The sequence below is a fragment of the Bombina bombina genome, chromosome 1 (genome assembly GCF_027579735.1).
Source record: "Bombina bombina isolate aBomBom1 chromosome 1, aBomBom1.pri, whole genome shotgun sequence".
NCBI lineage: Eukaryota > Metazoa > Chordata > Amphibia > Anura > Bombinatoridae > Bombina > Bombina bombina.
Genome location: NC_069499.1, coordinates 1010477961 through 1010503006, shown reverse-complemented (window position 1 = coordinate 1010503006; position 25046 = coordinate 1010477961). Strand labels below are relative to the sequence as shown.

At 39.6% G+C, this 25046-nt stretch overlaps 1 protein-coding gene across 3 annotated transcripts in view; it reads left to right on the top strand.

The window, feature by feature from the left end:
- Positions 1 to 1731: 1731 nt before the first annotated feature.
- PLCG1 (phospholipase C gamma 1) overlaps positions 1732 to 25046 on the top strand; it is a 167813-nt gene continuing 144498 nt past the window's right edge. For 2 of the 3 annotated variants that reach the window (XM_053714364.1, XM_053714504.1), the window contains exon 1: positions 1810 to 2431. In XM_053714364.1, coding sequence (XP_053570339.1) covers positions 2218 to 2431 — 214 coding nt within the window. In that variant the 5' untranslated portion in view covers positions 1810 to 2217. Of the gene's footprint in view, positions 1787 to 1809; positions 2432 to 25046 lie in introns of those variants that run through there. The other variant, XM_053714432.1, reaches the window with a different exon arrangement.

Below are 25046 nucleotides of genomic sequence, written 5' to 3'. Positions count from 1 at the left end.
TGGAGGTGTGTTTGGGGTCGTTATCATGTTGGAATACTGCCCTGCAGCCCAGTCTCCGAAGGGAGTGGATCATTGTCTGCTTAAGTATGTTGCAGTATTTGTTGGCATTCATGGTTCCCATAATGAACTGTAGCTCCCCAGTGCCGGCAGCACTCATGCATGCCCAGACCATGACACTCCCACCACCATGCTTGACTGTAGACAAGACACACTTGTCTTTGCACTCCTCACCTGGTTGCCGCCAGACATGCTTGACACCATCTGAACCAAAAAACTTTATCTTGGTCTCATCGGACCACAGGTTATGGTTCCAGTAATCCATGTTCTTAGTCTGCTTGTCTTCAGCAAACTGTTTGCAGGCTTTCTTGTGCATCATCTTTTGAAGAGGCTTCCTTCTGGGACGATAGCCATGCAGACCAATTTGATGCAGTGTATGGTCTGAGCACTGACAGGCTGACCCACCACCCCTTCAACCTCTGCATCAATGCTGGCAGCACTCATAGATCTATTTCTCAAAGACAATCTCTGGATATGATGCTGAGCACGTGCACTCAACTTCTTTGGTCGACCATGGCAAGTCCTGTTCTGAGTGGTACCTGTCCTGTGAAACAGCTGTATGGACTTGCCCACCGTGCTACAGCTCAGTTTCAGGGTCTTGGTAATCTTCTTATAGCCTAGGCTATCTTTATGTAGAGCAACAATTCTTTTTTTCAGATCTTCCGATTCTTTGCCATGAGGTGCCATGTTGAACTTCCAGTGACCAGTAAGTGAGAGTGTGAGTGTGAAAACACCAAATTTAACACACCTGCTCCCCATTCACACCTGAGACCTTGTAACACTAACGAGTCACATGACACCAGGGAGGGAAAATGGCTAATTGGGCCCAATTTGGACATTTCCACTTAGTGGTGTACTCACTTTTGTTGCTAACGGTTTAGACATTAATTGCTATGTGTTGAGTTATTTTGATGGGACAGCAAATTTACACTGTTATATACATTGTAGCAAAGTGTAATTTCTTCAGTGTTGTCACATAAAAAGATATAATAAAATATTAACAAAAATGTGAGGGGTGTACTCACTTTTGTGAGATACTGTATATATATATATATATATATATATATATATATATATATAATGTGTGTGTATATATGTGTATATATATATATATATATACTCATAAATATATGTATATATATATATATGTGTATATATATATATAATGTGTGTGTATATATGTATATATATATACACATATATACTCATAAATATATGTATATATATATATGTGTGTGTATATATATATATATATATATATATATACAATTCAGAAAAAAAATACTACTACATTCATTAAAAGTTAAATTAATACTAAATACAACTCCTACAAATACTGAAATTCAAACTGACAGAATTCAAAGAATCCTTTCTTTATTTTCTTCCAATAATGTCAGTGGTTTACTTCCTACCACTTATTTTCCACGCAGTCACTTCTGGGTGCACTTGTCCGGATGATCCTACAAAGTGTATTGACTGCTTCCCCTCTCCGCTCCCCAGCTACCCACAGGTGGGTGCTGCCCACTGTGCCTCACTACTTCAGGAGGGGCACCCTCCCCTGCACAGTACAGTCATGTACTGAGTGGGATACAAGAGAACGATGTGTCCCTTTAAGAGGCAGTCCTAGAGTAGAGGAGGGGGCGCTGGCTCCAGTTCCTCTCTGCTTTTAATCCCGTTGGAATCTCTATGGATTCATGTTAACTAGGGCTCTGCATGAAGCCACCAGTCGGTATGTAACGACTCCGATGTAACATAATACGTTTACGGTCTTTCATTATATACACACATATATTTATATAAACATTGCGTGTCTTCAATATAACATAGGTTCCTATTACAGCATTCGGCTGGGAGTCTGCAAGTGATCTGCAGGAGTGTGTAAGGCACTTCCTGAGTGAGATCTCTGCAGATTCTTATTGTGATCATTGCATGCAGAGGAGGAGGTGGAGGAAAAGAGGAGGAGGGAGAGACAGACAGCACTGTGCTCACAGCCTCCGTTTGCAACAATAGAGTGGGCTGGAAATCTTTTCCAAACCCCCCTTTGTAACATCAGTCCCTGCTCTGATTCTGCAGGCACTTCCAGGTTTTGCATTGTACTCCCATGGCTGGGGAAGAGGACACTCTAGTGGAGGCCGGGGTCTGACTCTTCACTCTGAGCGGATGATGGAGACCAGCTCTCTCCTCAATGGCTTTGCCCCCAGCGGGCAGAGTGAGGCTGAACTCACCCATCTGTGCCGGAGCCTGGAAGTGGGCACAGTAATGACACTTTTCTATGCTAAGAAGTCACAAAAGCCGGAGAGGAGAACCTTCCAGGTCAAGTTGGAGACCAGACAGGTTACATGGAGCCGAGGAGCCGACAAGGTGGAGGGGGCAGGTATGTCTTATTGGTAGAAACAGAACATCTGTGTAGCTTGGAAAATAGGGGCCCCATGATCACCAGAAGTATCTGCTATACATTTGTATACTATGTATTATGTCTGTAGTATGCTAGTTCAGAACATTACTTATTACATGTGTTTATGTTCTGTATAGTCTTCACTAGGCGATTAGTCTTTTGATTAACAGACTATTATTGCTACACAATTGAACATATAATATTTCTTTAAAGCTTAATTCAAATTAATAACTTTACCCCCCCCCCCAAAAAAAAAATTCCTTTTATTCGTTAATAAGCATTTGAAAACGCCACTGACAAATATTTGTACAGTGTGCATATTATTAGTTTCCAGTATTAAACTAAGCTTTGTCCTGTAAATATGTATGTATATGTGCAGTCAGCTATGTACAGTAAATGTGTATATTTTGTAGATGTAAATGTACAATAATTTTATATTGAAAGCAAAATAGTTGCTAGACATATTATAGTATTTGAAAAATCTCTGTGCTTTTTTAAAGTTGTAAGGTATAACCTAGGCTATATTCCTAATATATTTATATGGTGGAATATTATTATTATTATTATTATTATTATTATTATTATTATTATTATTATTATTTATGGAAAAATTCAATCCCACTATTTTTTTTTTTTACATTTTTGTTGCCAGCTGTAAAGTTACTTAGACTGAGGGTTTTACAACTTTAAAGCAGTGCATGAAATATATTCACCTCTAGGCCATACATACATACATCAAGCATTTCTACCCTGTATTTTCTTGTTATACACTGTGTGTGTTTATAAAACTAATACAAAAAAAAAAATATATATATATATACACACACAGAAGAAAAATCTCACTTTAGTTTACCAAACTTAGGAAGAAGTTACTTTTCCACTCCACTAAGTTTTTCTAACAGCTTTACATTTTTATGTTGTGTAAACCTTATTTTATTTATTTTTAAACACCCAGGTTAGTTTTTGTGAGCAATTTCTGTGTGCTTCTTTATTAAAGGCAAGTGCATATATAGTGTCAATGAACCAATAAGATGTACACAGGGTACACACACACACCAATCAGGGCCTGCATATGGTCCCAAGATCGGCACTAGGTTGTGGAAACTGTGCCAAAATTTAGAAAATAAAATGCAGTGTCTAGAAAAGTGTGCTAGGGCTACATAGCCTCTTTAATATGTCTTGCATACAATTAAACTAGTTGTAGGCTCTCTCTCTTGTTTTTATTATAATCAGTATATAATTCATTTTAGTTTTTCTTGCTCTGGTTTCTTATATCCAGTAAAAAGCCCTACTTTCTATTACTGTTCTTCTTTGTATGTACACAGAATGTCTGTAACGGTTCTGAGAATAGCTCTTTATTTCCCCTCTTCTATTTGTAGTTTCCAGGTGTATCCTGGCTTTTATTGTACAATTTCTCTTCCCCCCCCCTTAACTCTTGGAAGACTGGCCGAACGGATATAAGTCTTCAGGCCTGTATTATGACACAGCTTTTCTCTCCCGGGACACTGTTCTTCATCCTTTCTTGTGGATAATTATATTACAAATCCAACATGAAATCTAGTGATATTATTAACATTTTATTTGTACATACGGTGGCAGTACTATTTAAAGTCTGATATCTTTTTCAAATGTTAAGAATTCTAAAGAAATAGTTTATCTGTGTACAGTGGTTGAGACATTTTTGTATATATAAATAAATATTGTTTTTTTTTTAATAAAGTGATCAAAGGGAAATGTGTGTGTAAAATATATATATATATATATATATATATATATATATATATATATATATATATATATATATATATATAACTTCAGCTCTGCCCACCTTGTGTCGACTGCCTGGGTGCAATGATGCTATGAGATACACAAAATAAAGGATTGCACTCACAGGTCTTTCTTGAAAATAAGTCAAAGAACTTTCATGTAACGATTTCGGGGATCTAGTCGATGCTGACGAAGGGGACTAGATCCCCGAAAACGTTACATGAAAGTTCTTTGACTTATTTTCAAGATAGACCTGTGAGTGCAATCCTTTATTTTGTGTGTGTGTGTGTGTGTATATATATATATATATATATATATATATCTCCCCCCCCCCCATTTCTAATATAGCCTGTAAGCTTTTTTTGGAGCAGGGCCCTCTTCCTCCTGTACAAGATCATTTTAGTCTGTTATATTTTTGTATCGTATCACAAATCCTTTTCATTGTATACTCCTATCTTTGTACCCAGCACTACGGAATTTTACAATGCTATACAAATACATGATGATGATTATAAATGTATTTATTAGCATGTGTAGAACAATCAAAACAAAAAGTTAGTAGCCAGAAGTAAAATATTAGATTTGGCATCCAGACTTTATTAGGCTCTCAATTAGTATTACATTTGTGATATAACAAATTATTATTAAAGTGATAGGTCAAAAATGAAATGTGCCTTTTAGTTTGAAATAGAAGCATTTTTGCAATATACTACCCATTAGCAAAAATGTGTCTAATAAATTATTGTTTAGTGGCATATGTACATATCCTGTAAGGGCCCGTGCACCAGTATGAAAACACCATGCCTTCTCAGAGAGGTGGCTGTGCTGTATATTGCTTCTGGAGACGTTATTTTGTGTCATACAAGCTGTTGCTGACTCTCTGAGAAGGTGCAGTGTTTAAATACTAGTGCACGGCCTTCACAGGATATGTGTGTATGCCGCACAAAAACAGTCATTTTTATTAGAAGCTAATGTATGTTAAAAAAAATGCTTCTATTTAAAATTGAAATGCACGTTTTTTATTTTTGACCTTTTCTATCCCTTTAAAAAATACTTTATGATTTATTGAACATTTAATTTATCACTACCCTTCCTATGCCAATCAGGTGATCTACCATATCTTTCACATATACTTTAATCTTAACAAATAAAAAAAAAAAAAGGAATTGTAACTAAGAACATTGCTCTTATCCCTTTACAGTTTATTTACCATAATTGTTAGCTGTTAAGAGGTGTGAAAACCTGTGGAAATTAAATTGAAGCAAAGTATATAATACTGTCGAAAAAAAATAGACGCGGTACACCAAATTGAAAGATTTCTATCAAGAGCAATCTTATGAATCCTTATTTTACCTTAGGCAAGTGAATTGAGATTACACACTTTAGGGAATCATTTCTAATGAATAGGAATTAAAGCGACTTGCTTTAGGGAATATAGCTTTAACCACTCTCAATGTAAACATGACAGAAAAAGTTATTGCGGTGTGATCTACATGTTCCTTTAATTTCTTGTTTTTTTGTGCCAGGGCGTCGGGGTGTGTGCAATCTCTTGTTTGTACACTGATAGTAATCATCCTATATTTATATAATAAACACAGCAAGTAAACGTAAAAAGTAATCCATGCTCGTACAATTAAACTTTTGGGTTTCCTCTGATCATGTATATAATTTACTATGATAGACAAAAATGTCTAAAATGTACACTTCACCTATGTGGACTGCTTTGGTGATACGGAGGGAAACCAAAATGAAGCATTAAAAACTACTGCATAGTTGATTTTTAGCTACTGCTTTTTTTTAAATATAGTTACCAACTGTAGTTGGTGGTAGTTAATTTTCATCCACTTTTATGTACTTTCATAATGCCTACAAATAACGCCCCAACAAAAATACTCCTTATGTATTGTACTGTACACTTGGTATAGCAGTAATTACAAACCAATATCTACAATGCCTAATGAGACAGACAGGTATAATGAGCAGAGAGAAAGTCATATGTAACTATAGAGTATCTCAATACTGTTATATGTAACAAAGTATAACAAAAAATGTTTTCTCTATCCACTGTCGCCTTTACTTATCACTAAATTAAATGTTACTTGTGCATATTGGTGATATACGACTTGGTTATGGGAACAACCAATAGGCTTCAGGTAGATAAGATTAACAGACCTTCATTTATTGATGATGTACAAATGCTTAATGATTTTTTTTTTTGTTTTGTTTTTTAAATCTGGTCATTTTCTCAAAGAGGCACTAAAGCGATTTTTTTTTTTATTCAGATAGAGAATGCATTTTTAAACAACTTTACAATTTACTTCTATTTAATGTATTTTGCTCTCTTAGTATCCTTTGTTGAAAAACATACTTAGGTAGGCTCAGAAGCAGCAAAGCACTTCTGGGAGCTAGCTGTTGATTGGTGGCTGCACATTCAGCTAGCTCCCAGTAGTGAATTGCTGATTCCTCAAAGAAATTTGATAATAGAAGTAAATTTGAAAGTTGCTTAAAATTGTATGCTCAATCTTAATCATGAAATAAAAAAATTGGGGGTTCGTCATGTCCCATTTGACCTAAAACACATGCACACCCTATCAGCTACTACAATTGTAATGAATAGTTTACTATTTAAATATATTGGAGCATCTGGGACTAGGAATGGTCTGATCTGCCTGTTTACAGCACTATCTCTTCCTAAAATTTTGTAAACCTTCTTGAAATGGGTTTGTCAGCCATTTATATAGCACATTTGCACTTCATACAGTAGCATACAAATTCCTACTGTTTCAGGAGAGAGAATATCTATCTATCTATCTATCTATCTATCTATCATCTATATCAAAGGTACAGCTACTCCATTTTTTGGCAACTGTTGAAGTATAACTATGTACTATGCAAAAATCAGATATCTCATTAGAAAATGTAGGTAACCTGCTCATTTAAATTGAGATCTGCACACATTTATATATTTGTTAAATGCTTTGTTAATGTATTTTAAATCTTTCTTTGGGAGCAAGATTTACTAAATATAACTGTTCTTTTGGCACTGTCAACTCCTCGTGGCATAGAGAGCACTGAATGAATACTGCATTATCCCTAGACTGTTATTTAGTAACTGTGTTCTGTTTAGCAAACAGCCTCATGGTTTTCTGGGTGTTTGGGAAATAGAAATAATTCCATGTCAGTTACACATAGTCTGTGTGTCTGGTGAACTAAATTGGCAGGTTGTATTACATTTAATACACTACTTTCTTTGTCATTTAACGCTATTAACCCATCTGCTGCCAGGCAGTACTGCAGCCCTTGCCTGGTCTCACACAGTAAACCTGACCATTCCAGTCATATTACACTGACCTAAGTTCATGAATAGTGCATGGGCGTAGTGGAGAATCATCAGACCGTTCTCTCTGGATTCAATAAGACAGGACTAAAGTTGTGAATATGTATGTAAAATACACTTATCTTCTAAATTGTATAATTGGTGCAGGATTTAACATGTTGATAGTTTGGAGTTTTTAGCAGTTTGTACCCCTGTTTAAAAACCTGTTTTACACTTAAAATGTATAATAAAATAATTTTATTTAATACATACACTTATACTGTTTCTAGATGTCCATTAAATGACATGACTAAGAACCTATTGCAGGTTTGAAACATTGTTGGTATTGTTTGTTATACTTCGAAATAAAGGTCTTTTTTAAAAAAAGAATTGGATGCTGGAAAATGGATTATTTGCAGTGCAGTTGAGATCTGGCTAGTCTTTCCGTGCCCCACTCTGGAAAGTGTGCTGTCTTCCCCCACGGATTATACTGATTGGTGAATCTTTACACCAGTAATTACTACGTTTTGTGCATTTGGTAGTCATGAACTAGCACAATATTGTAGTGCAAAACTACCTAGTATTGTTTTCTAGTTGACTTGTACCTACAATAATTCCCTGTTGAACTTCAGTTTGGGCAATACTTATTCTGGAATGATCTTGTTTTACCCTAGACAAGGATTGGTATGGACAATATCGGCACCAAACACCCAAGCGCCCCCCCCCCCCCCCCATATTTTTTGTCTATATTTTTTTTCTAATACAGAATTTGAGTTCCCAGTCCTATTTTTTTTTAAAAAAAAGTAGTGTTTGTATCCCAAAGACCATAGCCTGTTCCCTCCTGGCAATGAAAAGGTTGTAGTGTAAATACAGACCCCAGTGTGTCCTCCTTTTTATAACAGGGATGCTTTGTGCTAACTAACCTCCCACCATGTGTAATTTCCAAAACATTCAGAATTGCTGATGTGGCCACAATAATATTACACAGGGTTCTGGCATGGAGAGGGCATACAGTAATCTTGTTGTTGTTTATAGACACAAGTGTGATTTGCTATGTGTAGATGGTGGGGTTTATATTCTGTTGGGTTGAGAAGATGATGTATGCCCTTGGCAGATGTCTGTATGTTATTGATCCTTCTCCTCACATATCTTGTTACCTGCAGATGGACCAGTATGATATATTCCTCTTCATTCCTTTCTTTGTTTGTCTTCAAAATTTCCTCTCATATGCTGGCTCTTTACTATTTGTGTACACTGATAAATTTATATTCTTTTTTTTTATTTACCTTTGTGTATAACCCCAACTTCCTACATACACACACACACACACACACACACACACACACACACACCAGAACCCCCATCCTTAAAGCTGTTGCTCCCTTGAGTCTGTCTGAAAGTGCATCAGACTGATTTATCCTACACTTGCTATAGCCGTGGGCAGGATATGAGGGGATAATGTACATCCTCAGGGGGCTAAAATCACATTTAAAGGCTACTGTAAGCGCTCTCATCCTCGCTGCTTTTCTTTCTTTGATCCTATTGACTTTTATTTAGAATTAAGTGTTTAGATGAATATGTGCATAAATTAAATAACTCCCTTAATATTGACTGTTATGTTTATTAACATGCATTTTAAATGTTTGATTACGTATATAAAATACAACATTTCAACAGATGTGTAAGGGAAGTCACGTATTGTCCTATTTTGATGCAACTTCTGGAAGTTCCTTTTGTCTTGGATCTTCCTGAAATCTGTGAAAATAATATAGCTATAACACTGCTGAAAGCGAACTAGGCCTAAATCTACTATTTTGTAGAAAAAGACGTTTTATCTGGATAAATTTAAAAAGGGACATTTAGATATTATTTTTGTATATTCATTGTATGTATCTGCCATTTAGTAAAAAGAAGATCTGCATACAAAAAATATATTTTAAAACTAATGCAGACGTTATGAAGTAGCTGGGTGGGAGCATCAAAATACTTTGCAATATTATAACATTTTAAGGAACATTAAAGTTGGAGCACACAATTTACCTCCATGATCTATTTGCTATCTTGTTTTGATATCTGCAGTCAACAGAAATGCCTATTTATTATATCTAAATGGATTTGCAATGACCCACATGCTGTAGTAATGTCTGTACAGGTCTTAATATTTATTAATATGTTTCAGCATAGAAAGTTATTGCCACACAGATTTCAGAAATAGAAAGGGTTTAAATCTCTTATATAATAACATTTGTCTGTTTTAAAAGGACATTAAAAAGAAATATATTTTATAAGCGTAGTATTGCGGTTATTCCCCGCCTCTCTCTAGCCATGGGTGCTGCCATGTTGAAATTTAGCTTTCATTACATTCCAGTTTGCAAATGTGCAGCAACTCTACTACAGATAGCTACAGTAAAACCTAGGTTCTAAAATGGCAAGACCCATGATTTAAAGGGACACAAAACCCAAATGTTTTCTTTCATGATTCAGACAGAGCATGCAACTTTCTAATTTACACTTATCAGTTTTTCTTTGTTCTCTTGCTATCATAAGAGACAGCCCATTTTTGGTTCAGAACCTGGGTAGCACTTGCTGATTAGTGGCTATATTTAGCCACCAATCGGCAAGCGCTACCCAGGTGCTGAACCAAAAAATTGTCCGGCTACTATGCTGCTTTTCAAATAAAGATACCAAGAGAACAAAGAAAAAATGATAAGCTGAGTAAATTTAAAATTTGCTTTAAATTGCATGCTCTGTCTGAAAAATGATAGAGGGAGGTGCATGACATGTGTTTAATGTTCCTTTAAAGACTTTCCAACCTCAATTTGCTACATTAATTCACTATTGTGTGTATTGCTGTTAAGTCAGTTTAACTCATAACTTTAGATTACTTTGCTTGCATCCATTATCCATTTTTAAGTACCCTTAGTGTAGTGAAAATATTTGTTGCTTGCACAACTTTTATGAGGGCTACATAATTACACTAATGTAATCTTCTGCTATGTGCATTAAAGGGTTTTACACATACATGCTCTGTTTGTTCATTTTATTATTGCACTCTTTCTTGCATAGATTGATGATATTAACCCTTGAAAAGGGATTAAACAAATATAATTAACATCAACTTCAAAGTAGCAATGCACTACTGTGAGTTAGCTAAACACATCTGGTGAACTAATAAGAGGCATGTGTGTAGCCACCAATCACCAGCTAGCTTCCAGTAGTGCATTGTTGCTTCTGATGCTACCAAGGTATGCATGTAAATTTGACAGTAGAAGTAAATTGAAAATTAAAATTGCATATTTCTTTCATGTAATTGGCAAGAGTCCATGAGCTAGTGACGTATGGGATATACAATCCTACCAGGAGGAGCAAAGTTTCCCAAACCTCAAAATGCCTATAAATACACCCCTCACCACACCCACAATTCAGTTTTCCAATCTTTGCCTCCCTATGGAGGTGGTGAAGTAAGTTTGTGATAGATTTTCTTCTGTGATATGCGCTTCTCAGCATTTTGAAGCCCGGTTCCTCTCAAAGTACAGTGAATGTCAGAGGGATGTGAAGGGAGTATCACCTATTGATTCTATGGTTTTCCTCATGGGAAATCTTTTTCATAGGTTCTCTGTTACCGGCCGTAGAGATTCATCTCCTACCTCCCTTTTCAGATCGACGATATACTCTCATATTCCATTACCTCTACTGATAACTGTTTCAGTACTGGTTTGGCTATCTGCTATATGTGGATGGGTGTCTTTCGGTAAGTATGTTTTCATTACTTAAGACACTCTCAGCTATAGTTTGGCACTTTATGTATTAATATAAAGTTCTAAATATATATTTATTGTACTTATATTTTCCATGAGTCAGGTTTATGCATATTTCCTTTTGCAGACTATCAGTTTCAAAATATAGTCTTTTCTTCAAATTGACTGCTTTTTCATTAAATTTTGCGTGCAAAATTAGGCTTGCGAGGTCGCAAAATGCTGATATTTATTGAGTCGTTCTTGGCGCAAGTATTTTTTTGGCGCAAAGGTACGTTTGACGCAAATTCGTTATTTTCTGCGTCTTAGTTGATGCCAGGTTTCCTTGCACAAGGTTGCGAGTTGTGTCATTTCCGGATGTTGTTAGCGCCAAAAAATTTCATTTTGCGTTGTGCGTCATACTTGGCACCAAATAATTTAATTATTTAAACCCCACTTCCTATATGCCTCTTGCCTTTTTTATGCTCAGTGTGCTATGCTGTTTGCATTTCTTTCCCATTTCTGAAACTGCCATATAAGGAAATTGATGCTTTATATGTTGTTTTTTTCTCTTACATTTGCAAGATGTCTCAATCTGATCCTGTCTCAGAAACAACTGTTGGAACCCTGCTGCCTTATAACAGTTCTACCAAAGCTAAGTGTATTTGTTGTAAGTTAGCGGAGATTATATCTCCAGCTGTAATATGTAACAGTTGTCATGATAAGCCTTTACATGCAGAGAATGTATCCATCAGTACTAGTACAATGCCTGTTGTTCCTTCAACATCTAATGTACATGATATCCCTGTGAATATAAAAGATTGTATTGCTGATGCAATTCAGAAAGCTTTTTCTGCTATTCTGCCTTCTAATAAACGTCAAAGGTCTTTGAAATTTCTTCAACTTTATGAGAAGTTTTAAAAATGACCGACAACATTTTGAATTATCCTCCTCTGATGAGGATCTATCTGGTTCAGAAGATCCTACCTCAGATATTGACACTGACAAATCTACTTATCCCTTTAAGATGGAGTATATACGTTCCTTCTTAAGAGGTGTTGATTACTTTGAATATTGAGGAATCTAGTCCTCTTGATACTAAAACTAGTAAACGTTTAAACTCTGTTTATAAACCTTCTGTGGTTACTCCAGAGTTTTTTCCAGTTCCTGATGTGATTTCTGATATGATTTCAAAGGAATGGGATAGGCCTGGTACTGCTAATATATTTCTTCTTCTAGGTTTAAAAAGTTGTGTCCTTTGCCAGCAGCAAGATTGGAGTTTTGGGAAAAAAATCCCCAAAGTTGATGGGGCTATTTCTACTCTTGCCAACCCGTACTACTATTCCTATGGAAGATAGTACTTCTTTTAAGGATCCTTTAGATGGGAAACTTGAATCTTATCTAAGGAAAGCTTATTTATTTTCTGGCTATATTCTTAGTTCTGCTATATCTATGGCTGATGTTGCAGCTGCACCAACATTTTGGTTGGAAAGCTTAGAGCAACAGGAAACAGATTCCGATTTGTCTAGCATTGTTCGCTTGCTTCAACATGCTAATCATTTTATCTGTGATGCTATTTTTGATATGTTAAATGATGTTTAATGATGTTAAATCTATGTCGTTAGCTATTTTAGCTAGAAGAGCTTTGTGGCTCAAAACTTGGAATGCTGACATGGTATCTAAGTCTAGATTACTATCTCTTTCTTTCCAAGGTAACAATTTATTTGGTTCTCAGTTAGATTAAATTATTTCAACTGTCACTGGGGGGAAGGGAGTTTTATTGCCTCAGGATAAAAGATCTATGGGTAAATCTAAAGCTTCTAATCATTTTCGTTCTCTTCGACAGAATCAGTAACAGCCAATCCTTCCCCCAAAGAATCTGGTTCCAATTGGAAACCTTCTTCAAGTTGAAATAAATCCAAGCCTTTTAAGAAACCAAAGCCAGCCCCCAAGTCTGCATGAAGGTGCTGCCCTCATTCCAGCTCAGCCGGTGAGGGGCAGATTAAAATTTTTCCAAAACATTTGGGCAGATTGTGTCCAAAATCAGTGGATTCAGAGTATTGTCTCTCAAGGGTATCGAATAGGATTCAGAGTAAGACCTCCTGTGAGAAGTTTTTTTTTTTGCTCTCACACATTCCAGCAAATCCAGTGAAGGCTCAGGCTTTTCTGAAGTGTGTTTCAGATCTAGAGCTTTCAGGGGTAATCATACCAGTTCCATTTCAGGAACAGGGTCTTTGGTTTTAGTCAAATCTATTTATTGTCCCAAAGAAAGAAAATTCATTCAGGCCAGTTCTGGATCTGAAAATATTAAACCGTTTTGTAAGAGTGCCAACTTTCAAAATGGTGACTATAAGGACTATTCTGCCTTTTGTTCAGCAAGGTCATTATATGTCCACGATAGACTTACAGGATTCATATCTTCATGTTCCGATTCATCCAGACCACTATCGATTTCTGAGATTCTCTTTTCTAGACAAGCATTACCAATTTGTTGCTCTACCATTTGGCCTAGCGACAGCTCCAAGATTTTTTTTGAAGGTTCTCGGTGCCCTACTCTCTGTAATCGGAGAACAGGGTATTGCGGTGTTTCCTTATTTGGACAATATCTTGGTACTAGCTCAGTCTTTACATTCTGCCGAATCTCACACGAATCAACTAGTGTTGTTTCTTCAAAGACATATTTGGAGGATCAATTTACAGAAAAGTTCCTTGACAAGGGTCCCCTTTTTAGTTTTCCAGATAGAGACAGAGTCATGGACACTGAATCTAACAGACGAGAGACAAATGAAATTGGTTTCAGCTTGTTGAAACCTTCAGTCTCAATCATTCTCTTCAGTGGCTATGTGCATGCAAGTTTTAGGTCTCATGACTGCAGCATCGGATGCTATCCCCCTTTGCTTGTTTTCATGTGAGACCTCTTCAGCTTTGTATGCTCAATCAATGGTGCAAGGAGTATACAAGGATATCACAATTAATATCCTTAAATCCCAATGTTCGACTCTCTCTGACATGGTGTTTAGATCACCATCATATAGTTCAAGGGGCTTCTTTTGCTCATCCAACCTGGACTGTAATCACAACAGATGCAAGTCTTTCAGGTTGGGGAACTTTCTGGGGATCTCTGACAGCACAAGGGGTTTGGAAATCTGAAGAGGCAAAATTTCCAATCAATATGTTAGAACTTTGTGCTATTTTCAGGGCTCTTCAAGCTTGGCCTCTGTTGAAGAGAGAACCATTCATTTGTTTTCAGACAGACAATATCATAACTGTGGCATATGTCAATCATCGGGGTGGGACTCGCAGTCCCCTAGCTATGAAAGAAGTATCTTGGATACTTTCTTGGGCGGAATCCAGCTCTTGTCTAATTTCTGCGATACATATCCCAGGTGTAGACAATTGGGAAGTGGATTATCTCAGCCGTTAGACTTTACATCCGGGGGAGTGGTCTCTCCATCCAGATGTTTTTTTCAGATGTGGGGTCTTCCAGAAATAGATCTGATAGCTTCCTATCTAAACAAGGTACTTGTTCAGGTCCAGGGATCCTCAGGCGGAGTCAGTGGATATGTTAGCAGTTCCTTGGTTTTACCAACCTGCTTATATCATTCCGCCTCTAGTTCTTCTTCCAAGAGTGATCTCCAAGATCATAATGGAACAATTGTTTGTGTTTCTGGTAGCACCAGCATTGCCTCACAGGTTCTGGTATGCGAATCTTATCCGGATGTCCAGTTGCCAACCTTGGCCACTTCCTTTAAGACCAGACCTTCTGTCTCAAGGACAGTTTTTCCATCAGGATCTCAAATCGTTAAATTTGAAGGTATGGAAATTGATACTATGTTACAGGCTCGTAAATCTGTTTCTAGGAAGATTTATTATCGAGTTTGGAAGACTTATATTTCATGGCGTTCTTCTCATAAATTCTCCTGGCATTCTTTTAGAATGCCTAGAATTTTACAGTTTCTTCAGGATGGTTTGGATAAAGGTTTGTCTGCAAGTTCTTTGAAGGGACAAATCTCTGCTCTTTCTGTTTTATTTCACAGAAAGATTGCTAAGCATTCTGATATTCACTGTTTTGTACAGGCTTTGGTCGGTATCAAGCCTGTAATTAAATCAATCTCTCCTCCTTGGAGTCTTAAGTTAGTTTTGAAGGCTTTACAGGCTCCTACTTTTGAGCCTATGCATTCTTTGGATATTAAACTACTTTCTTGGAAAGTGTTGTTCCTTTTGGCTATCTCTTCTGCTAGAAGAGTTTCCGAATTATCTGCTTCTTGTGAGTCTTCTTTTCTGATTTTTTTTTTCCCATCAGGATAAAGCAGTTTTGTGGACTTCATTTCAATTTTTACCTAAAGTTGTGAATTCTAACAACATTAATAGGGAAATTGTTGTTCCCTCTTTGTGTCCTAATCCTAAGAATTCTTTGGAGAGATACTTACATTCTCTGGATGTTGTAAGAGCTTTGAAATATTATGTTGAAGCTACTAAAGATTTCAGGAAGACTTCTAGTCTTTGTTGTCTTTTCTGGTTCTAGGAAAGGTCAGAAAGCTTCTGCCATTTCCTTGGCATCTTGGTTAAAGCTTTTGATTCATCAGGCTTATTTGGAGTCGGGTCAGGCCCTGCCTCAGAGAACCACAGCTCATTCTACTAGATCAGTCTCCACTTTGTGGGCTTTTAAGAAAGAAGCTTTAGTTGATAAGATTTGCAAAGCAGAAACTTGGTCTTCTTTGCATACATTTACTAAATTCTACCGTTTTGATGTATTTGCCTCTTCGGAAGCAGTTTTTGGTAGAAAAGTTCTTCAGGCAGCTGTTTGTTTGATTCCTCTGCTTATGTTTCAAGTTTTTTCTTTTCAATTATGAGAAAAGCTTATTTTTTTTGGATGTGGTTTTATTTTTTTCTGCGGAAAATGGCTATTTCTCTTGTGAGGTGTATCCAGTCCACGGGTTCATCCATTACTTGTGGGATATTCTCCTTCCCAACAGGAAGTTGCAAGAGGACACCCACAGCAGAGCTGTCTATATAGCTCCTCCCCTAACTGCCACCCCCAGTCATTCTCTTGCAACTCTCGACAAGAAAGGAAGTATCGAGATATGTGGTGACTTAGTGTAGTTTTACCTTCAATCAAGAGTTTGTTATTTTTAAACGGTACCGGCGTTGTACTGTTTTTCTCTCAGGCAGAAATTAGAAGAAGAATTCTGCCTGGAGATTTGATGATCTTAGCGGTTTGTAACTAAGGTCCATTGCTGTTCTCACACATAACTGATGAATATGGGAAAACTTCAGTTGGGGGAACGGCCTGCAGATTACCTGCTTTGAGGTATGTTCAATATTTTTATTTCTAGAGAGAGGAAATAAGTTCTAGAAAATGCTGACAGAGCCTTGTGTATTTGAGGTAAGCCTGATGCAGTGATTTAACAGCGACTGGGATCATGCTTACATAACAGGGTAATACTCATGTTAATATTCATATTGCTTAGTGACAAAACGTTTACATGATTTCATAAATAGGACGTTTTTTTCTCTGAGGGAGATAAGTCTTTATTTGGGGCCTAGTTTCCACATGGCTAGTCAGATACTCCCAGGAGTATTTTCTTAAGGCCCCTCTGACATCCAGTACATGGTGGGAGGGGCCTATTTTAGCACTCTAACTATGCAGTTTTAATACAGACTGAGGCATCCAGCTTCCCTAGAAGAGTCCTCTGGCATCTAAGAACCATTTCAAAGGCGTTATTTCTGCACAAAATCGTATTTAAGGGCAGGTAGGAGCCTCAGCAGAGCTGTGGCATGGTGCTAAATTTATTTTTTTAACGTTTTTCAATCCGGTTTGGGGCCTAAGGGGTTAATCATCCATTTGCAAGTGGGTGCAATGTTGCTTTAGTCCCTTACACATACTGTAAAAATTTCAAAGATTTTACTGTATTTTTACACTGTTTTGCAGTTTAAGTGCTAGTTTTTTTTCTCTTAAAGGCACAGTAACGTTTTTGTTTAATTGCTGTTTCACCTTTTATTAAAGTGTTTTCCAAGCTTGCTTGTCTCATTACTAGTCTGTTAAACATGTCTGACATAGAGGAAACTCCTTGTTCAATATGTTTGGAAGCCATTGTGGAACCCCCTCTTAGAATGTGTACCAAATGTACTGAAATTTCTATAAACTATAAAGACCATATTATGGCGCTTAAAGATTTATCTCCAGGGGATTCTCTGACTAAAAAGAGGACAGTTGTGCTTTCCTAGATCCTATGGATAAAAAATTGGAGGGTCTCCTTAAGAAAATTTTTATACATCAAGGTTTTATTCCCCAGCCTCTTGCATGCATTGCCCCAGTTACTGCTGCAGCAGCTTTTTGTTTTGAGTCTCTTGAGGAGGCTCTACAGGTGGAGACCCCATTAGACGATATTCTAGACAGGATTAAAGCTCTTAAGTTAGCTAACTCCTTTATTTCTGACGCCATTTTTCATTTAGCCAAGCTAACGGCTAAGAAATCAGGTTTTGCCATTTTGGCGCGTAGGGCGCTATGGCTTAAGTCCTGGTCAGCAGACGTTACTTCAAAGTCTAAGCTTCTTAACATCCCCTTCAAGGGACAGACCCTATTTGGGCCCGGTCTGAAGGAGATCATTTCTGATATTACTGGAGGAAAAGGTCACGCCCTTCCTCAGGATAGGTCCAATAAGTTAAGGACCAAACAGAATAATTTTCGTTCCTTTCGAAACTTCAAGAGTGGCGCAGCTTCAGTTTCCTCTAATGCAAAACAAGAGGGAAATTTCGCCCAGTCCAAACCAGTCTGGAGACCTAACCAGGCTTGGAATAAGGGGAAGCAGGCCAAGAAACCTGCGGCTGCCTCTAAAACAGCATGAAGGAGTAGCCCCCGATCTGGGACCGGATCTAGTGGGGGGCAGACTCTCTCTCTTCGCCCAGGCTTGGGCAAGAGACGTCCAGGATCCCTGGGCATTAGAGATTGTTTCCCAGGGATATCTTCTGGACTTCAAAGCTTCATCTCCAAAGGGGAGATTTCATCTCTCACAATTATCTGTAAACCAAATAAAGAGAGAGGCATTCTTACGTTGTGTTCAAGACCTGCTGGTTATGGGAGTGATCCACCCAGTTCCAAGGGAGGAACAGGGGCAGGGCTTCTATTCAAATCTGTTTATAGTTCCCCAAAAAAGAGGGAACTTTCAGACCAATCTTGGATCTCAAGATCCTAAACAAATTTCTCAGGGTCCCATCCTTCAAGATGGAGACTATCCGAACCATCCTCCCTATGATCCAGGAGGGTCAATATATGAGTACCGTGGACTTAAAGGATGCTTATCTCCACATTCCGATTCACAGAGATAATCATCAGTTCCTCAGGTTCGCCTTCTTAGACAGGCATTACCAGTTTGTGGCTCTTCCCTTCGGGTTAGCCACGGCACCAAGAATCTTTACGAAGGTTCTAGGGTCCCTACTGGCGGTTCTAAGGCCACGGGGCATAGCGGTGGCTCCTTACCTAGACGACATTCTGATATAGGCGTCGACTTTTCAAATCGCCAAGTCCCATATGGACATTGTTATGGCTTTTCTGACGTCTCACGGCTGGAAGGTGAACGAAGAAAAGAGTTCTCTCTCCCCTCTCACAAGAGTTTCCTTCCTAGGAACACTGATAGATTCAGTAGAAATGAAATTTTTTCTGACAGAGGTCAGGTTATCAAAGCTTCTAACTTCCTGCCGTGCTCTTCATTCCACTTCTCGGCCGTCAGTGGCTCAGTGTATGGAAGTAATCGGCCTAATGGTAGCGGCAATGGATATAGTTCCGTTTGCCCGCCTACATCTCAGACCACTGCAACTTTGCATGCTCAATCAGTGGAATGGGGATTACACAGATTTGTCCCCTCTGCTAAATCTGGATCAAGAGACCAGGGATTCTCTTCTCTGGTGGTTATCTCTGGTCCATCTGTCCAGGGGAATGAGTTTCCGCAGGCCAGAGTGGACTATAGTCACGACAGATGCCAGCCTTCTGGGCTGGGGCGCAGTCTGGAACTCCCTGAAGGCTCAGGGTTCGTGGACTCAGGAGGAAGACCTCCTTCCGATAAACATTCTGGAACTGGGAGCAATATTCAATGCTCTTCAGGCTTGGCCTCAACTAGCTGCGGTCAGGTTCATCAGATTTCAGTCGGACAATATCACGACTGTAGCCTATATCAACCATCAGGGGGGGACAAGAAGCCCCCTGGCAATGTTGGAGGTTTCAAAGATAATTCTATGGGCAGAGGTTCACTCTTGCCATCTCTCGGCTATCCATATCCCAGGAGTAGAGAACTGGGAGGCGGATTTTCTAAGTCGGCAGACTTTTCATCCGGGGGAGTGGGAGCTCCATCCGGAGGTATTTGCCCAGCTGATTCAACTATGGGGCAAACCAGAACTGGATCTGATGGCGTCTCGTCAGAATGCCAAGCTGCCCTTTTACGGGTCCAGGTCAAGGGATCCCCAGGCAGCGCTGATAGATGCTCTAGCAGTGCCCTGGTCCTTCAGCCTGGCTTATGTGTTCCCACCATTTCCTCTCCTCCCTCGTCTGATTGCCAAGATCAAGCAGGAGAGAGCTTTGGTGATTTTGATAGCACCTGCGTGGCCATGCAGGACTTGGTATGCAGATCTGGTGGACATGTCATCCCTTCCACCATGGACTCTGCCGCTGAGGCAGGACCTTCTACTCCAAGGTCCATTCAGACATCCAAATCTAATTTCTCTGCGGCTGACTGCTTGGAGATTGAACGCTTGATTTTATCAAAACGTGGTTTCTCCGAGTCGGTCATTGATACCTTAATTCAGGCTCGAAAGCCTGTCACCAGGAAAATCTATCATAAGATATGGTGTAAATATCTTCATTGGTGTGAATCCAAGGGTTACTCATGGAGTAAAGTCAGGATTCCTAGGATATTATCCTTTCTCCAAGAAGGATTGGAGAAGGGATTGTCAGCTAGTTCCTTAAAGGGACAGATTTCTGCTCTGTCTATTCTTCTGCAGAAGCGTCTGGCAGATGTTCCAGATGTTCAGGCGTTTTGTCAGGCTTTAGTTAGATTCAAGCCTGTGTTTAAACCTGTTGCTCCGCCATGGAGTTAAAATTTAGTTCTTAAAGTTCTTCAAGGGGTTCCGTTTGGACCTCTGCATTCCATAGATATCAAGCTTTTATCTTGGAAAGTTCTGTTTTTGGTAGCTATCTCTTCGGCTCGAAGAGCGAAGAGTTTCAGAGTTATCTGCCTTACAGTGTGATTCCCCTTATCTGATATTCCATACAGATAAGGTAGTGTTGCGTACCAAACTTGGATTTCTTCCTAAGGTGGTATCTAATAAGAATATCAATCAGGAGATTGTAGTTCCGTCACTGTGTCCTAATCCTTCTTCAAAGAAGGAACGTCTATTACACAATCTTGACGTGGTTCGTGCTTTAAAGTTTTATTTACAAGCTACTAAGGATTTTCGTCAAACATCTGCATGGTTTGTTGTCTACTCTGGACAGAGGAGAGGCCAAAAGGCTTCGGCATCTTCTCTTTCTTTTTGGCTGAGAAGTAAAATCCGTTTAGCTTATGAGACTGCTGGCCAGCAGCCTCCTGAAAGAATTACAGCTCATTCCACTAGAGCGGTAGCTTCCACATGGGCTTTTAAAAATGAGGCCTCTGTTGAACAGATTTGTAAGGCGGCGACTTGGTCTTCGCTTCATACTTTTTCTAAATTCTACAAATTTGATACTTTTGCTTCCTCGGAGGCTATTTTTGGGAGAAAGGTCTTGCAGGCAGTGGTGCCTTCCGTTTAAGTTCCTTCCTTGTCCCTCCCTTCATCCGTGTCCTAAAGCTTTGGTATTGGTATCCCACAAGTAATGGATGAACCTGTGGACTGGATACACCTTACAAGAGAAAACAAAATTTATGCTTACCTGATAAATTTCTTTCTCTTGTGGTGTATCCAGTCCACGGCCTGCCCTGTCACTTTAAGGCAGGTGTTTTTTATTTTTAATCTACAGTCACCACTGCACCCTATAGTTTCTCCTTTTTCTTGCTTGTCTTCGGTCGAATGACTGGGGGTGGCAGTTCGGGGAGGAGCTATATAGACAGCTCTGCTGTGGGTGTCCTCTTGCAACTTCCTGTTGGGAAGGAGAATATCCCACAAGTAATGGATGAACCCGTGGACTGGATACACCACAAGAGAAAGAAATTTATCAGGTAAGCATAAATTTTGTTTTTTATCCCTCCCTCTCTAGTGACTCTTCTGTGGAGTACCACATCTTGGGTATTACTATCCCATACGTCCCTAGCTCATGGACTCTTGCCAATTACATGAAAGAAAACATTTATGTAAGAACTTACCTGATAAATTCATTTCTTCCATATTGGCAAGAGTCCATGAGACCCACCCTTTTTATGGTGGTTATGTTTTTTTGTATAAAGCACAATTATATTTCCAGTTCCTTTTATGATGCTTTTTACTCCTTTTTTTCTATCACCCCACTACTTGGCTATTCGTTAAACTGAATTGTGGGTGTGGTGAGGGGTGTATTTATAGGCATTTTGATGTTTGGGAAACTTTGCCCCTCCTGGTAGGATTGTATATCCCATATGTCACTAGCTCATGGACTCTTGCCAATATGAAAGAAATGAATTTATCAGGTAAGTTCTCACATAAATTATGTTTTTCTTTGCCTCGTAGGTGAAGGTTGAGAATAGAGGTTGTTCCTTAGCCTTTTGGCGCTCCCCTCACCTACCTATATAACTGTTTTATTTCTAAGGTTCACTAGGGAACCTATCAAGGAGAGATAAAGGTACCTTTATTTGAGCGGGGTGAACTCAACAATATAGTAGGTTGTTCCAGCTACTTGGTTATGGGTTTAATTTGGGAGCTCAGACTGATGTGAGACCCAGAGTCCCTGTGATTTACACAACTTTAAAACATCTAAAGTATGTAAATATAAAATAGATTGGTAAACTAAAATATATATTCCTAAAGATGAATAACTATAAATATATAGAATAGTGTATTTATAAATGTGATACATTTCATCCCTATTTGTTTATTATTGTTATACTTTATTTATGAAGCGCCAACATATTCCGCAGCGCTGTCCATGGATACAATTCATTTAAATAAAACAATACAAGACTTGTAAGAGACAGGACAAAATTTACAAACACATACAGGAGGGATTGAGGGCCCTATTCCCGTGGGAACTTACAATCTAGAAGGGTAGGAGGTTGAGAAACAGGAGGTGAGGACTGCAAGATTGAGAAAGATGTTAATACAGAGTTAGATGAGGGAAATGTTAGGTAAGTGAAGTTAATTTATTATTGAGTTGGGTGGTAGGCTTCCCTGAACAGAAAAGTCTTCAGGGAACATTTAAAGGAAGACAGATTAGGGCAAAGCCTGAAAGCACGAGGGAGAGTGTTCCAGAGGGTAGGTGCTGCACGACAGAAGTCCTGCAGTCTAGCATGAGAGGAGGTGATAGTTGCGGATGCAAGGAGCAGGTCATTGTTGGATCTTAGTGGACGGGCTGGAGTATACTTGTGTATTAGAGAGGATAGGTAGAGGGGAGCGGCGTTGATGAGAGCTTTGTATGTAAGGGTGAGAATTTTGAATTTAATTCTGCTGTGAATGGGGAGCCAATGAAGGGACTCGCAGAGAGGTGCAGCAGATGCAGATCGACGGGAAAGGTGGATCAGCCTGGCAGAGGCATTTAGGATGGATTGAAGGGGGGAGAGGCGGGAAAGAGGAAGGCCAGCGAGTAGGTTATTGCAGTAGTCAAGTCGGGAGATAACAAGGGAGTGGATTATTTGCTTTGTGGTGTCAGCGCTCAGAAAAGGGTGAATTTTGGAAATATTGCGTAGATGGTTGCGGCAGGATGTAGAAAGCGATTGGATATGGGGGACCAAGGATAGATTTGAGTCGTGTGACTCTGAGGCAGCGGACTTGGGGCGATGGGGAAATGGTGATGCCGTCAACAGGGATAGAGAAGTCAGAAGTCGGCGTAGAGCTTGAGGGGGGATAAGAAGGAGCTCAGTCTTGGACATGTTAATCTTTAGGTGGTGAGAGGCCATCCAGGAAGAAATACCAGATAAGCAGTCGCTGACATGAGAAAGGACAGAGGGAGAGAGAGCAGGGGTGGAGAGGTAGATCTGGGTGTCATCAGCATAGAGATGATATTTGAAGCCATAACTGTTGATAAGTTTACCCAGCAAAGAAGTATAGATGGAGAAGAGTAGAGGACCCAGAATAGATCCTTGAGGTACTCCAACAGACAGAGGCATAGGAGAGGAGGAGTCGCCAGCAAATGACACAGAAAAAGACCTGTGGGAAAGATAGGAGTGAATCCAGGAAAGAGCAGTGTCACAGAGGCCAAAAGAGCTAAGGGTCTGTAGGAGGAGGGGGTGGTCAACTGTGTCGAAGGCAGTTGAGAGGTTGAGTAAGAGGAGTATAGAATAGTGGCCAATATTTTTTTGCAGAGAGAAGATCGTTTGTAACCTTCGTAAGGGCAGTCTCAGTTGAATGTTTTGGGCGGAATCCGGATTGCAATGGGTCAAACTAGTTTTTCAAGGAGTTTTGATGTTAGTGGAAGCAGTGATATGGGGCGGTAGCTTTTGGGAGAATTAGGGTCGAGGGAGGGTTTTTTGAGTATGGGAGTGACTTTTGCATGTTTGAAAGAAAATGGGAATGAGCCGGTAGAGAGAGAGAGGTTGATGATGTGGGTAAGAGCAGGAGTGAGGGTGGCTGCACATATATGCCTCTTGTCATTGGCTCAGTGTGTTCAGCTAGCTCCCAGTAGTACATTGCTGCTTGTTCAACAAAGGATACCAAGAGAATTAAACACATTTTTATAACAAATGTAACCTGGAAAGGAGTGAGAACATGCAATTTTAAACATGAAAGAAAAGTTTTGGGTTCCATGCCCTTTTACCCCTTAACTGCAACATACCCTGTACGTCGCTAGTCGTTAAGGGTTTTTCAGGTCATAGTAGCACGGGTCTCGCCGCGAGCAGCAGAACTGCACTATAATGACCTCCCTTCCAGCTGCAGGCATCCTGGAATAGTGCAATCCCCATTCAAAGGGGTTAAAGGGATAGTCTAGTCAAAATTAACCCCTTAATGACCGAGGACGTGCAGGGTACGTCCTCAGAAAAAAGGCAGTTAATGCCTGAGAACGTACCCTGCACGTCCTCGGTGTGGAAAGCAGCTGGAAGCGATCCTGCTCGCTTCCAGCTGCTTTCCGGTTATTGCAGTGATGCCTCGATATGGAGGCATCCTGCAATAACCTTAGATGGCCATCCGATGCAGAGAGAGCCACTCTGTGGCCCTCTCTGCACCGGACATCGATGGCCGGTATCGTTGGTGGGTGGGAGCCGGTGTGGGAGGTGGGTGGCGGCCATCGATGGCCCTGGTCATGTGGAGGGGGGCGGGATCGTGGGCGTGCAAGTCCGGGCGCGCGCGGGGGCGCGCGCACGTGCACGAGGGGGGGGCGCGCCGGGGCAGGGACCGGGTGGGGACCGCTGCACTACAGAAAAAAATGTGTCCCAAAAATAAAAGTGGGACCAGTAATTGTTTAAAAAAAGCCTTATTCGTTATTTAGGTGGTGGGGGTTGGTCCGTGGGGGGGGGGGGGGGGAAGCTACACTACAGAAAAAATAAAAACAATAAAAAAGAAATAAACATTTGATTGTGCAAAATGGGTACTGGCAGACAGCTGCCAGTACCCAAGATGGCCCCCAATAAGGCAGAGGGGGAGGCTTAGAGAGCTGTTTTGGGGGGGATCAGGGAGGTTGGGGGCT